The following is a 17102-nucleotide window of genomic DNA, read 5'->3' as shown; positions in this document are numbered from 1 at the left end:
TTATGATACTAATCACTTGTAATGCTCATTGCATAGTAGGTTAATTAGTCAATTTGCTAACATCATTAGGATTCATTATTTTTGCACTTATATGATACAGTAGTTTGAATGTCTACTATTTTGTTTATTAATGGGATTTGGGTCATTAGAGTTCTACGTTGTTTAGTTTGGTCGAGTTTATTCTGTCACATATTATCACAAAAGTTGAATTGAAAAGTTGTCTTAGATATGTTATTATTTGTGTTATTTCGAGGCTCTGACTTGTATTTTTACTCCTTTTTTTTTTTTGCATGTAAATCTGTCCGTGTTTTCTTGGACTCCTATTTCCTTTCCCTCGCATATTGAGAGAGCCGTAAAGGCTCAAATTCCTCCTCTTATCGAGTCATTCACTAAAATCGACGGACAGGCTCCAGTTTGAAAAGACGTGCAACAAATCGAGAGTTGAAAGATTGGGCCAAAGGCTCACTCTTCATTATTTAAATTTGTATTTTGTTATTTTGGGCCTAAGCCCTTGTTGTCTCATTATTATTTCTGTTAGAAATTTAGGACAGGTGAAAATTGGGCCTAAGGTCCAAATAATAATTTATTTCATGTTAGTTTAGGACAGGTGAAAAATTGGACCAAAGGCCCAAAACGAAATTAGGCCCAAGTATTGGTCCAGGCGGACAGAAAAACCAAACTTGGGCCCGAGTCTCTTTCCCCTTTCTCTTTTATTATGTTTGTATGCTTATTAATATTCGTCACTAATCTTAAGGTCGAAAAAATTCAAATTCCCGGAAGATGCCTATTTTGATTTAACAAATCAACTAAATCGGTCAACTCTTAACAAGACTTAAAGAAATAAATTTCACGAGATAGCTCACGTAGACAAAGTTTAAATAGTTCCCCTTTTCCCCTTTTAAATAGATTCAACTATAAAATAGTTCAATTTTGCAAGTCGAGTTAAGTTAAAATTATTTTAGCCAAATAGTTAATTGTCGGATAACCGCATTAGCGGGTGTTCTAGGTGCTTTAAACCCCTTCCTAGAACACTAATATGAACCCCCGAACCCCCCTATATTTTCAATTGATTTCCTGTTTTAATCTTTTGAAAAAAAAAATTAGTTTTCTTGATTTTTCTTAAAAATTAAGTGGCGACTCTTAAATCAGTCAAAATAAATTTTCCTAATAAAACACTAACCCAACTGATTAATATAGACTTTTAACGTAAGACGCAAAGTTGCTCTCAACTAAGCTCCTACAGTGATTCACCCAAGGTTTGAAACGTTTCTAACACTTGTGAAACGAATCCTACAATGTAAGCACAAATACAAGAAATCAAAATAACAACTGATTCAAGAAGCAATTTGTCAGTCTATGAGGTCCCTTGCTATTTTGTTGAAGCTTGAATATTCTCTCTTTGAATGAATGAGTGGATTTTTTGTTTGTCATGTTGACTATATCAACCTTAAAGAGTTAATGACCATTGGACAAAACAACCTCGTCCATTCTAATTGGTGTGGTACACTGGCGACCTCACCAACTTCTAACTCAACAGCTTTCCAATTGTATTGCACACAGACCTGGACGAGCATACTCTGCAATGGACCAGGTCCCTGCATTTGTGAGGAGATCATCAAAACATCTGGGAATAGTAAGACTTATCAGCAGTAACTTAGAGGAGGTCGTACACTTATTGAGCAAAAAAATGCAATTGAAAAATTGGAGCCTCGCACTAATAACATGCTATGAAATGAGTATCAATACTAAAATAACTAAAAAGATGGATGAGAAAATAGCAAATGTACAATAGTATTTTCTTTTCACTTGTTGTTGCATTTTTTTGTGTGGTAATTTTTTTCGTACTTGTTCTGACAGTTTTTTTGTTATTTATATATATATATATATATATATATATATATATATATATATATATATATATATATATATATATTGTATAGACATCTATTTTACAAGAAATACTGCATGTATATACTTGTCACCAAGAATATTGTATGAACATCTATTTTACAAGAAATATTGCATGTATATACTTGTCACCAAGAATATTGTATGGACATCTATTTTACAAGAAATATTGCATGTATATACTTGGCACCAAGAATTTTTTGATTGATATAAGTTTGTAAATAATTTTCTGTTCAAATAACAATGGTTATTTTATTAAAAGTTTACTAACTATTAACTAAAGTTCAAAATTTACCGTTAGCTTCTTAAAAAGGAATAATTTATTTAAGGAAAAACTACAAAATATGGCAAACATTAATATACATTTAAAATAAATAGTTACAGTTTACTTTTTTTATATTATATGGATATAACTACACAATAAATAGCAAACTTGATTATATATAAATAATCAAAAAAGTTATTAATATTAAATAAGAAAGTTATTATTACACACCTAATTGATTATGTCTAGGCATGTTTTATGTGATTGGTTCCCCATGTTTACCCTCATTAAACTTTCTCTTTCATCAATCTTCCTATATCACAAAATTTCTGTATTTTTCTCCCAAATTTCTTTTAATTTAAGATCTTTTTGATGATTCTAGAAGCAATTTTTGTAATTTGAATTAATTAGATATCGCTTGATTGATTTTCTCCTCGTTTTTATGAAGATCATATTTGTATACATATATGTTGCATCTATTTTTATAGGCTTTCGATTGAAGAATTATTTGTTTCTACATTACAATGGCTATAGTTATAAAAAAAAAGTAGTGCAAGAAGAACTCGAGCAAAAAGAGATTGAGGTTTGTGTGATTGTCAAATTTGTATATAGTAGAATAGTTATATACATATATACTTGTATTCTAATATTAACACAAGTTGAAATGGTGATTTGTGAATACAAGTATATTTGGATACATAAATAATCGATTGAATTTGAAAGGTTAATTAGGCAATACAAGTATAATTGGATACATTAATACTATTTTTTTTATAAACAAATACCATGAGTCAACACCAAGCCTCAAGTATTATAAGAAAAATTTGACCAAAAAGAGATTGACGTTTGTTAGTTTTTTTCATTTTTTTATACAGCCGAATACTTGCACACTTTTTTGCTATCTACACATTCTATTATTTTCCTTTTTTTGTTTCTGTATTGTCAAATATATCTATTTTTTGTTTAACAACAATGTATTCATATGTATACTATATTGGTGTATTCATTTTTTGTTTAACAACAATGTATTCATTTTTCAAATTATCGTGTTCATATGCTAAATTGTTATACTTTATCTTGTTTAATATATTAATACATTAAGTTTTTACAAATAATTGTATCCTTGATATATTAATACTTTCAATTTTATAAATAAAGATACTAATTTGAATTTGTACAATTAATACAGTTTCCTTATATAGTTCATTGTAATTAAAAATATATCAGCGTATAAATAGAAAAATAAAAATACATATACAATAATATAGGTAGAAAAAAAGTTAAATTGTAGTCATTTTTTATAAATACCATACTTATAGCATTTGAACTTTAATAACCCTATAAATATAGTCAATTTTGTAAGTTAGCTCATAATTTAAACACTAAAATGCACCTGTTAGTTGGTATTCTTGGTCTTATTTTTAAGATTTGTTAGTAATATTGCATTTATTACTCATTGTGTGCATATCTTCATAAAATTTTAATCACTTCTGTTCGGGTATGTTAGCATATATTGAGCATTTTAATATTGTAAATATTATATTGATGTGACTCATATTACAAAGGTTCATTGGCTACATTATTTCTTTAACGTGAGTGACATAATGTGCCTATTTACTCACCTTAGTGAATGACAATATTTCCCTTTAAACCTTGCAACCTCTAACACAATATTTCACTCATTATTCTACCTCATTATGTTTGGTAACTTTTATAATATTTAGGTCAGTCACTTATCCAATTGACTACCCTATTATCTTCCTATTTATTGCAAGGAAGATTCCCTCCCCTATAAATAGTGATAGTCTTCTTTTACTTTGAGTAAGAAATATACAAGAGAAATAATGTTAAGAAAATATGAGAAGTTTGTATTGAGGTTAGTGTAGTAAAAGAGAGAGTTGAGACAAAGAAAATTATTCTAAGACTTCAACCAATACATTATACAAAATAGAGTAATTATATGTTGAAGAAATGTGTTCTTTTGTGGAGCTTTGAACTCTTCAATTAATCCGGAGTTGTTTGAGTTGTACAACGTTGCTGGGTTGTTGTATCCTGAAGGGGGGCAAGTCAAGAGTGATATTGCAGGATCGATGTAGATTATGCCGCAATGAGCTTGAATCTCCTTAAAGAAAGCGAGATATTCGCGCCTCAACCTGAATATATTTCTTTTTCATTTTTGTTATTTTATTTTCAACGATAACTTATTGTATTTGCAGCATATTACAACGACATACCAGATCTATAAAAATTCACACCGAACAAACGTATCTAGCACGTGGAAGAAACCAAATTCCAAATCTGGTATGATGGATAAGAGAAGATTATGTCTTGGCCTCTACATGAACATTGAGTTTTGCTTTAAAAGTTGATGCCCCACTTCTTGTCCTACACACTTTGATTCCAAGATGTCGTCAACGTAACAGTAACCCTATCATGGCATGATTAAATTGAACACCAAATTGTTACAGTAAATGAAGAAACAAGTGGGTCCACTCTGACCGCTTCAAGGCAGCCGCAGAATGGAGGAAAGAGATCTTAAATTCGGGTACATTATTAAACTAATAAAAACTGTATCGTCTAACTTCATTCAAAAATGAAACTTGTATTTATAGAATTAAAATAGAAATGATTTTCTAATTTGATCATTTCTTAGAGTTAGTGAAACTCTAAGATGATGAATCAAGGAACTAGTGTTGGTTGCTTTTGTTATATCTCTTACTTGTTGAGATGTAGGCATGCTCCACCTTTCACCATATATAAATTGAATAATTATAATATATCTAATGTAGTCTTACAAATGAGGTCCCGAGAGATAGAATATATGTGGACATAAGATATTATGAAGTAAGAATGCAAATAATATAAACTTTCAATTAAAAATATATAATATAAAGTCAGAATAATAAAATCTGACTAAAATTTTTGCATAATGTAGAAGGTTTGAATGTTTGAGAGACTTTAGAATATTCAATAATAAGAGAATAAAAATAGTGAAATGAGAATAAAAAAAAGTAAATATAGAAATAATAATATTGGTTAATGAGATCTTTTTACAATATATTTACATATATATATACATCTTTAGGGGAAAAAAATAGGGTGATTGCTTTAGTGACCTTATAGTTGAGAAGATCCTGACCAAATAAAGTGTAGATTAAAATAGTATACCAAATATATTGTAATAAACAAAAATAACACATATATTTAGGAATAGCAATGGGCGGGGGTGGCACGAGTTGAGCTTAACCTGCAAATTTTTTATTCGCCCTGCACAATAATTTTTTTCATTTTCAACCCGCCTACCTCGCCTCGCATAAACCCGCCCCATATGAACCACCCCACATAATTATTTTAATATTTTCTTTTTCTATTTAAGTTTGATACTAAGAATATAATTCATAAAATAAATTCATTTTTCCTTTAAGTTGTATTAATTTAATAGATAATTACTTAAAAATTTATTTTTAAAAGGTCAATTAGAAAACATGTAAGAAATTGTATTATTTTTTATAAAACCATTTTCATTTAGTATCTTGAATATTTTAGTAGCTTTAAAGAAATTATCTTAACAAATAATGTCCTATCATTCTTATAACATGTAAAAGTTAAAATTAAGTTTGAACTCGAATAAAATCATATATACCCGCAACCCACCCCACATTAGTTTTAAAAAGAGGAACTTTCGCATATAGCCACTCAAAAATAGACTAATTACGCTTCATAGCTATAGTTTGATAATTACGATTCGTAGCTACATGTTATAGGGAGGAGAGAGGCGAGCGATATTGAGAGAGAGGAGAGAGGCTAGCGAGATTGAGAGAAAGAGAGGAGAGAGGCGAGAGAGAGCAGAGAGTGGGAGAGAGGTAAATTGTATATGTATATTGGTTAGATAATTGTATATTATACATATGTATTTGTATATATGGAAAGCGAGATTGGTAGAGGGAGGAGGAAAGAGAGCGAGATTGGAAGAGGGAGGAGAGAGGCGAGCGAGAGAGGGCAGAGAGTGGGAGAGAGGTGAATTGTATATGTATATCGGTTAGATAATTATATATTATACATATGCATTTGTATATTTGGCAAGCTAGATTGGGAAAGGTAAGAGAGAGGCAAGCGATATTGGGAGAGGGAGGAGAGTGGCGAGAAAGAGGGAAGATAGTGGGAGAGAGGTGAATTGTATATGTATATCGCTTAGATAATTGTATATTATACATGTGCATTTGTATATATGGCAAGCGAGATTGAGAGAGGGAGGAGAGAGGCGAGCAAGAGAGGGCAATAATTTGTATAATTCGCGGCTACGTTTGTATAATTCGCATGTTTTTGTAGAATTGAGTAATAAAAAGTCTGAAATTATACAAATATGATCAAACTTGAAATAACGAATTGATACAAACATAAACATATGAACTTTAAAACAGTTATACAAAATATATTATACAAATTACATTATATAAATTATATTATACAAAATCCAAAAACTACACGTTTATACAAACTTTAAAAAGTTATACACAAAAAGATTGAATGTATATGGTGACAAAACTGAAAAACCAAAGGAATTCATCGTCATATACAAATATAAATCATTGTATACAAATACAAATCAAACGAAGAATTGCTAGTTGCGAATTATACAAATCTGGCAAATTATACAAATGTGGCTAATTATACAACTCGAAGTCAGCCCACGTAATTAATGGTTAATATTAGTCGCGAGTGCTAATTATAGCAAACTATAGCTATGATGAGTAATTAAGTAGTATAAGTTTGCTTAACCGCGTAATTTTTCCTTTAAAAAACTACTTCAACCCGTCCCGCACAACCTTAAACCCACCCCGTATAGTCTTAAACATAGCTTGCCCCACATCCGTCCCCTCCATTGTCATCCCTAAGATATATTTAGATACCTTACTCTCTTGGGTTTTCGATGTTTGGGGGATTATAATAAATAAATAAATAAACCTTTTTTTATTGTCTTAAATAAAATAAAAGGAAAAACTACAGAATATGGCAAACATCAATATACATTAAAGATAAATAGCTACAATTTTTTTTTTATGTTATATGGATATAATTACACAATAAATAGCAAAGTTAATTATATATAAATAAATAGGAAATTATTAAATATTAAATAGGAAAGTTATTATTACACACATAATTAATTATGCTAGGCACGTTTTATGTGATTGGTCCCCATATTTACCCTCATTAATACTTTCTCTTTCATCAATATCTCTTTATCACAATTTTTTTATATTTCCCCCACAAATTCCTTCCAATTTAAGATTCTTTTACATAACTCTAGGATCATTTTTTGTGATTTGAATTCATCATCTTCTCCGGTGACCTCTCATTTCTCTGATGGTTGTTTAGAGCTTTTGTCTTTGCTATCTTGTTATGTTTGGTTCTTCTTCTTTTTTTTTTCTTTTTTTTTTGACTTGGGCTGAAACCAAGTCTTTATCATTTCCTTTTGTTTAATAAAATGGACCATTGGTTCTGTCTTTGAGGAAAAGAAATATCTTCTAATAGAATTTTTTCCTCGTTTTTATGAAAATTATATTTGTATACATTTATATTTTTATCTACTTTTATAAGGTTTCAATTAAAGAATTATTTGTTTCTCCATTATAATGGCTATAGTTATAATAAGAAATAGAAGAAGAACATGAGCAAAAAGAGATTGAGGTTTGTTTGATTGTCAAATTTGTATATAGTAGAATACTTATATACATAGACATTTGTATTGTAATATTAACACAAATTAAAATGGTGATTCGTGAAATGGTGATTCCCCATGTTTACCCTCATTAATACTTTCCCTTTCATCAATCTTCCTATATCACAAAATTTCTATATTTTTATCCCAAATTTCTTCCAATTTAAGATCTTTTTGATGATTCTAGGAGCAATTTTTGTAATTTGAATTCATTAGATATCGCTTAATTGATTTTCTCCTCGTTTTTATGAAGATCATATTTGTATACATATATAGTGCATCTATTTTTATAGGCTTTCGATTGAAGAATTATTTGTTTCTACATTACAATGGCTATAGTTATACAAAAAAAAGTAGTACAAGAAGAACATGAGCAAAAAGAGATTGAGGTTTGTGTGATTGTCAAATTTGTATATAGTAGAATAGTTATATACATAGATACTTGTATTCTAATATTAACATAAGTTGAAATGGTGATTTGTGAATACAAGTATATTTGGATACATAAGTAATCTATAGAATTTGAAAGGTTAATTAGGCAATACAAGTATAATTGGATACATTAATACAAATTTTTTTAATAAACAAATACATGAGTCAATACCAAGCCTCAAGTATTATTAGAAAAAACTTGACCAAAAAGAGATTGACGTTTGTTGGTTTTTTTCATTTTTTTATACAGCCGAATACTTACACACTTTTACTACCTACACATTCTATTATTTTTCATTTTTTTTGTTTATGTATTGTCAAATATATCCATCTTTTGTTTAACAACAATGTATTCGTATGTATACTATATTGGTGTATTCATTTTTTGTTTAACAACAATGTATTCATTTTTCAAATTATCGTGTTCATATGCTAAATTGTTATACTTTATCTTGTTTAATATATTAATACATTAAGTTTTTACAAATACTTGTATCCTTGATATATTAATACTTTAAATTTTATAAATAAAGATACTAATTTGAATTTGTACAATTAATACAGTTTCCTTATTTAGTTTATTGTAATTAAAACTGTATTAGTGTATAAATAGAAAAATAGAAAAATAAAAAACATATACAATAATATAGCCAGAAAAAAAGTTAAATTGTAGTCATTTTTTATAAATACCATACTTATAGCTATTGTACTTTAATAACCCTATAAATATAGTCATTTTTGTAAGTTGCTCATTTAAAAACGCCCCTTTCAAATTCAAAAGAAGAAAGAAGAAGAAGCTCAAGTGATGAGGCCCGCAAAGAAGAAAGGAAAGAAAAGAAAATAAATAGGTCATAGGTGGCTGGCTGGAAATCAAGAAATTTAAGGGGTAGGTGAAATGTCAATCTACCAAAGAATTGCAATAAGATTGCTGTTTTCTTTTGAAGATTAACATTATTAAACAAATGGGGAAAGTTTTGATGAGTGACAAAGTAATATGAAATAGGTTAGTCAAGTTGGTTCAGTAACACATTGTTTCAAAGAGTTAAATTCGTAGGAAAATCATAAAATGAATAAAGATAAATATGTAGAAATCAAGGAACAAATAATATTATTTTTTGATAAATTCAAGGAAACAAATATATGCTCAATTGAAGAGTTGGAGATCGATTATAATATAAAAGAAATAAAGAAATTTAATTTGAAGGAATTTTACTTGAAGTAGAATTCTAGCGAAAGAGTTTCAATTGATGGGGAGTTCATAGTGAAACAGAAACTCTTTGAAAAGTTGTGCTTAAATAGAAAGGTAACCACTTAGAAGAGGTTGTACACTTACAGAGCCAAAAAAAAGGCAATTGAAAAATTAGAATCTGATGCTGATAATGTGTTATGAAATTAGTATCAACATTAAAATAATAGAAAATAAATGAGAAATTAACAAGCACACTTTTCGTATATTTCATAGCACGTTTGTAGGTGTGACCACAACTTATCTTTTAAATGATTAAAATTGTGGGGATAGAATGATGAGTAGAAATTTAGTTGAAGAATTAAAAGAGAAGTGAGTCTTCCTCATAATTTGAAGTCTTGTTTTTTGAGTGGCCAAAAGAAGAGAATACCATTATAATTTTGCACAATTTGTCTCTAGCTGCCTAATGCCCCTTTTATTTGGCTCTCTCCTGGTTTCAACCTAGGGAATCGCAAGGTGGAGAATCGAACTTTCATCAAGTATAAAATGACTACTAAGTGAGACACTAACCAATAGAAAATAAATAGATAGTGATGGGATAAAATTTTTGTATCTTCTTTGGTTGTCATGTTTGGGATAACTTATCCCACCATTTATATCAAAGTGATGGGATAAGTTATCCCATATACATGGTGGGATAAGTTTTCCCAGGATAACTTGTTCCCAACCAAACGACTCATTGATTTCATAAAGTGGACAAATATTGTTAGATATCTTAAAATAGTATAATGGACAATTATTGTTGGATAGAGGAAGTTAGTTAATAAAACATACAATGCAATAAGTGTTGAAGTGTGTGATAATCTCATCTAAAAGTTTAAGTTGTTAGAGAGAGCACACTTTTATTATTTGATTATATTCTCAACACACCCCCTCACGTGCAGGCTTGATTTTTTTTCATGGGCCAAGCGCGTGAAAATTCTTTTTTGATTTGGGTGGCGGTGAAATTCGATCTCAGGACCTTTAATTAATTATATATTAAATTATATTTTTATATTTTTATTAAATATTAAATAATAATTAATAATTAAAATTTAATAAATTTTCCATTAATAATTTGACTTGAATTAAAATCACTAAATAATATTTTTGAAATTTGTGGTTTTGAATTATACATATATAAAACATTTAAATTTGTTTTTTTTTTATGGTATTAAATTAAATATTTCATGTGGAGAGTTGAAATTGGATATTTTATAAGAAAAAAACCTTTATAATAGCTTAACATAAAAGATGTAGTTGATCATAACTATTAGAATAATATTATAACAAAAAAGCTATATACTAAATAGATTTCATAAATTACTTTTAATTTAATTATTATGATATTTAAAAATATCTGCACGTTACGAATAATAGTAAAGTTAACAATAAAAAAATAACATGTGTCCAATTTGTGCACTCATCACTTGCCTTCAAGAGAGTGTGCACACTCTTTATGCCATGTCAGCATTTGTGGTGCATTTATTCCATTTTAAATTAGTTTAGGGATAATATGACACTAGTTCAATTTAGGTGTGTCTGTATTCGATTATAGTCTAAGGGATACTTATGAGTTATGTCTTATTAGATGGAATAAGTATGCACAAATAGTACTTTTTCATCTTTCACAAAAAACGTGTAGCTTGGCTTTATCTTTTACTTCTTTTGTCTCTATTTATTTGTTCATTTTTTATTTGACACATCTATTAAGAAAATAATAATTGATTTAATGAGTTTATCATTTTATCCATATTAATTAATAGAATTTCAAAATCAATTTACTCATTAAAGAGGTTTTACCTTTTTCAAAAATATTAATTCTCTAAATAAATTAAGAATATAATAGGTGAAGAATATCATTTGTTGAATTGAACACCAACATTGTTACAATTAATGAAGAAACAAGTGGTTCCACTTTGCTCTGCCTTAAGGCGGCCGCATAATAGAGGGAAGAAATCTAAAACTCGAGATAGTGAAACTCTACCTTTCTGCTTCTAAAGTAATATAAAGGCAACGCCTAATATAAACTATAAGTATATATATTTATATATATCGATCAACTCCTTAACTAAATTAAAGTTCATCGTGTTTTATACATTCTTATTAGTATAGTTGTTCATTAATGTGAGACAAAAAAAAAAATTTGTAGTAAATACGTAAGTTGATAATGATCATATTCCCAAAAAATTCCCAGTTAAACAATAACGAAAATAAAGAATTAATATTTCCGAATTCATTTTCTATCTTGCGAAATTGGTATTTAGCCATAAGGGTACTATGAAGAAATTATTTTAATTAATTATTGACCCTTAAATTAAAAGGAAACAAATGTAACCAGATTAGTAGCCCACTGGACAAACTGGAGGGGAGCCGAGTTCGATGTATGTATTAAAAATTCTTACATTGCTAATAACATGATTTATCATATATTGGTTGTACATAATATAATACCAAATAAAGTGTAGATTAAAAATGTATAACAAATAAGATATTAATAAACAAAAAAGCATAAATTATACATATGTTATTTTTAGGGATAAGGGTCTGAAAAATACCCCAACTTTGGTCAAATTTGCTGTTGCGCTACTAAACTTTCATGAGGACATATTACCTCCCTATACTATTTAATACCGTATTGTTTACCCCTGAACTATTTAATAGTATATTTTAAAGGTATATATGTGCCCACGTGGACACATTACTATTTATAATTTTTCATTATTTTTCATGTCCACATAGGCAAATATATATGTTTAATCTCTTCTCCACATGTAGCTGGACAAAAATCTTCTTTATCATCAAATTAGTTGCAAATTGATTTGAAACCGCGTTAAACTTGTCTTCAACCTCGATGAACCGGGGTCATTGAACTATTAGCTCTAATACCACTTGTTGGGTTCGAAAGGTGAATATAGCGTCATGCGGAAGCTTATAATTTGCAAATCATAAGACAATAAATTAGATAACAAAAATTATACTAAAAACACAATATTATTATATGAAAACTAATATAAAGAAAAATATTAAAAATTATGGAGAGAATAAATCTCTCCATAAACAAAACTCTTAGATGTTTACATTGTGAATACGATTGTGTTATGCTATGAGAATAGGGATCTTCAATTTATAGATCTCCAAACATTTTCTCTAAGAAAAGAATAAACCAAATATGGAAGAAAATTATATTTTCCTTTCAGAAAAAGTTCAAGTATTTATGATAATACTTTGACTTTTCTTTAAGAAAAAAAACAAACTTCAAATAAAGAAAAAAAATCAGGGCAAAACCCTAGCACCACTTTGCTCTGCCTTAAGGCAGCCACATAATAGAGGGAAGAAATCTAAAACTCGAGATAGTGAAACTCTATCTTTCTGTTTCTAAAGTAATATAAACTATAAATATATATATTTATATATATCGATCAACTTCTTAACTAAATTAAAGTGCATTGTGTTTTATACATTCTTATTAGTATAGTTGTTCATTAATGTGAGACAAAAAAAAAAATTGTAGGACATACGCAAGTTGATAATGATCATACTCCCAAAAAATTCCCAGTTAAACAAAAACGAAAATAAAGAATTAATATTTCCGAATTCACTTTCTATCTTGCGAAATTGGTATTTAGCCATAAGGGTACTATGAAGAAATTATTTTAATTATTAATTATTGACCCTTAAATTAAAAGGAAACAAATGTAACCAGATTAGTAGCCCACTGGACAAACTGGAGGGGAGCCGAGTTCGATGTATGCGTTAAAAATTATTATATTGCTAATAACATGATTTATCATATATTGATTGTACATAATATAATACCAAATAAAGTGTAGATTAAAAATGTATACCAAATAAGATATTAATAAACAAAAAAACATAAAGTATACGTATGTTATTTTTACTAATGCATTTTATTAAACGATACCTTACTATCTAGAATTTTCAAAGCTCTAAATAAAAAAATAAAAAAATAAACCCCTTTTTATTGACTTAAACTTAAATAAAAATGTCCATTTCATTCAAATTAGAAAGAGGAAGAAGAAGTCAAAGTGATAATTAATGTTTGGGGCTCCCTCGACAATTTCTATTAAAATCATATGTCAAATCTCTTAATTAGCATTGTTGACCTTTAGATTTTTTAATAAATGATCTATAAAATTATGAAGATTGATGGTAACTTAAATAACAAATCATAATATTGCATGATTACTAAAAATATTATTAGTTTCACTATAAATCCTAAGGATTATGATTATTATCCACATATGTGCATGTTATTTGTTTTTACTGTTTGTCAGTTATATAAGAATGAAATTTTTGTTTTTGTATCGTTCTGTTTTTCATGATATACAATCCAAATAATGATTCAATCAGACAATCAGAAGTTATCAAACTTGAATAGCATTTTAAGGCAAAACTTTTCGATGAAAGCCTTGTTAATCTCCTTATTGACAGTTAATCAGAAATGTGATAACAATAAAGACAGAAAAATTATGTCACTAATAACTTAAAGTCGAAGTGAATGATTAATATGAACCCATACAGCATGTATCGAAACAATGAAGCCTGACATTTCTATTTTAATTTTCATAGTAATGAATCTTTAAAGATTATTCAATAACCATGACAAACAGAGATGCAAAGCTTCATTATTTCCTTTCATGTAATTTAAGTTCAGATTAATCATACATACTGACTTTGACTTTAAGTCATCAATGACATGATTTTCAATTTTTATTGCTATTTATCCTTGGCTATCGATCGATTGACAAGGATATTAACAAAATAGAAATCAGAGAGCCGTGATTTTGAAACGAACACACACGAACTTTATATATTGCATTGACACAAAGATTCATAGCAAATTTAGACGCTACATTTTCTCCTTATTCATTTCATGCATATAAATATAATCTAACAACAAATACTTTACTTAATAATTTAATTGTTCATTCCACACCAACGAACATTTTGTGTTCCTCCAATGCTTGTATTGTGTTTGGAGAAAGGGAGATCTCAAAAATCATGCTCCCTTCTTCTAGCCCAGGTGACACATCAATTTTCCCCTCCAACATGTTTGACATCCCACCTCTCTGTGCAATTGGCTTTCCCCAACCAAAATCATACTTATTATAATTGAATCGCGGAGAGTTGTGCAACATAAAGTAATTACTTGGCAAATCACCCAATTTTGTTATCTCTGGATCCTTCATCCAAGTCTCGTATATTCACTTAAACTTTTCATGATCATGAGAAGCAATCATCTCATTTATTTGTAAAGCAGCCCATTCGAATCCCCCGTGCTCCAGTAGCTCCCCTGTCTTGACCGTTAGGGTAGCAGGGTAAATTGCATTTCCAAAGAACCCTTCCGGTAAAGGAGGATTCAATCTTTTCCTCATGTCAATTGGTACCTCAAAAGTAGTCTCTTCGTTGTGATCCAGATTACGACAACGGATAACGGATTGCCAAACATGAGCTAACACAGCTTGAAGAGAAGATATCTTGGTGGTGTTCATTTCAACATTGGCCTTAGAATTTAGCTTGGCTATACTTTCTTTCGTAAAATGAAATATCTTTTCTTGCAATACTGGTGGATCATGTGTGCTATTGCTATTGATTCTTTCATTTGGTATGGAAATGTGATTAGAGAAATTGTCAATTTTGAAAGGGAATTCATCACGCTTCAAAAAGGGGATTTTTGATATGACATTATTAGAACGGGAAGATATCTCAGCCCAAGAACTATAAAAATGCCAAAAAGATGATCCGTTGGTGTCATGGTGTCCCATGGTGTCAACTCAATTATCTTGCAATTATCTTCAATCACACTCTCTCCAGCAGCTTTAACCGCCCATGTTGACATGATTGATACCTTCGAGGCCATAGCTTGAGACCTACAAGTTACAGAGGAATTAAGATTACACGAATTGCAAGCTTTTTAAGATCCAACAACATTAAACAATCATGCAAGCTTTGCTGATTGACAAAGTAATATGAAATATGTAAATGATAAACTATTTTAAGGAGCTGAAATAAAGACAAGAACAGATAATACTAATTTCTCATAAAAAGAATCAACAAGTTTGAGTCTCACTTAGTATAACTCTAACTCAAAAAGTTTCAGTTGATGGGGAATTCATAGTGAAGAGAAACTGTGCTTAAATAGAAGGGCAATCACTTAGAGGAGGTCATATACTTACCCACTACAACAAAAACAACTTTTAGCGGTAACAGTACATACGTTAATAAAGAGTGTTAAAGTTTTTACCGGCATTAGTTAAATGTCATTAGATTCAATGCTGCTAAAAGTTTTAGGGACATACAAAGAATGCTACTTGCCGCTGAAAATATTTAGTGGCAATTGAGTTAATTGTCGTTAATTAATTGACGCTAAATATCATTTTTGATGTAGTGACAGAGCAAAAATAAAGGTAATTAAAAAATTGGAGCCTCATATTAATAACGTGTTATGAAATGAGTATCAATATAAAATAGAGATAAGGGTCAAAAAACACACTTAAAATATCTTTTTATTTAGTTTCATACCTAAATTATTGAGAGTGTGAGTTTCATACCTAAACTATCACTTATTAGTTTGAGAAACACGCATCTCTCTTATATTACACTCTAATTATGATGTGTGTAATACACTCTCTCGTTTATTTAAATAAATTGTGTTATGATTTTTTAGCAATCGTGATTTACCATTAATAAATGTTATTATTAGTACTATAATAGAGAGTTAAAAACAGACTTTGTTTCTCTCCTTTTTACTCTTGCTTTTGCAGTATTTGAGATCCATCTCGTTGATTATACGTAGGAATTGTAAACGAGCGAGTCAAGTCGAATATGAGTCAATTAAAAATGAGTTAAATAAAAATGGATAAAGTACTCGACTTGACTCATATTTTCATTGGATAAAAACGAGTTACCCAATGGATATTATGGGTACTCATATTTACCCATATTATAATAGAAATCTTGTTAAAAGCTTTAAAAATAAAAAATTAAATAAAAAGTTTTTTTTATCACTTAACTCCACCCCCTACCAGCCCCCTACCCCCAATCCAAAAAAATGTAAAAAACAAGAAGAATAATTTTGTTTTTTTATAAAAAAAAAATTATAAAGTTTTTTTATCACCCAACCTCCCTCCCCCCTACTAGCGCCCCCACCCCCTCCCCCATTCTATTTCAAAAAAGGGTTAAAAAATTAAAAAAAAAATCAATTCTTTTTGTAAATAATAATAATTTTTCTTTGAGCAACTTTCACATATAGCAAACACAAAATTCATATATATTTCTTTTTCATTTTTGTTATTTTATTTTCAACGATAACTTATTGTATTTGCAGCATATTACAACGACATACCAGATCTATAAAAATTCACACCGAACAAACGTATCTAGCACGTGGAAGAAACCAAATTCCAAATCTGGTATGATGGATAAGAGAAGATTATGTCTTGGCCTCTACATGAACATTGAGTTTTGCTTTAAAAGTTGATGCCCCGCTTCTTGTCCTACACACTTTGATTCCAAGATGTCGTCAA

General features: G+C 29.1%; 1 protein-coding gene across 1 annotated transcript in view; it reads right to left on the bottom strand.

Annotated features, from left to right (window-relative positions):
- Window positions 1-15341, bottom strand: part of LOC125847171 (uncharacterized acetyltransferase At3g50280-like) — a 138548-nt gene extending 123207 nt beyond the window's left edge. Inside the window, exon 1 of the mRNA XM_049526854.1 lies at window positions 14917-15341. Within this exon, the coding sequence (XP_049382811.1) occupies window positions 14917-15341 (425 nt within the window). The remainder of the gene's footprint in view (window positions 1-14916) is intronic.
- Window positions 15342-17102: the final 1761 nt, after the last annotated feature.

Source organism: Solanum stenotomum, chromosome 12 (genome assembly GCF_019186545.1).
Source record: "Solanum stenotomum isolate F172 chromosome 12, ASM1918654v1, whole genome shotgun sequence".
Classification (NCBI taxonomy): domain Eukaryota; kingdom Viridiplantae; phylum Streptophyta; class Magnoliopsida; order Solanales; family Solanaceae; genus Solanum; species Solanum stenotomum.
Note: the sequence above shows the minus strand (reverse complement) of the source record. Positions and strands in the feature narration are given on the sequence as shown.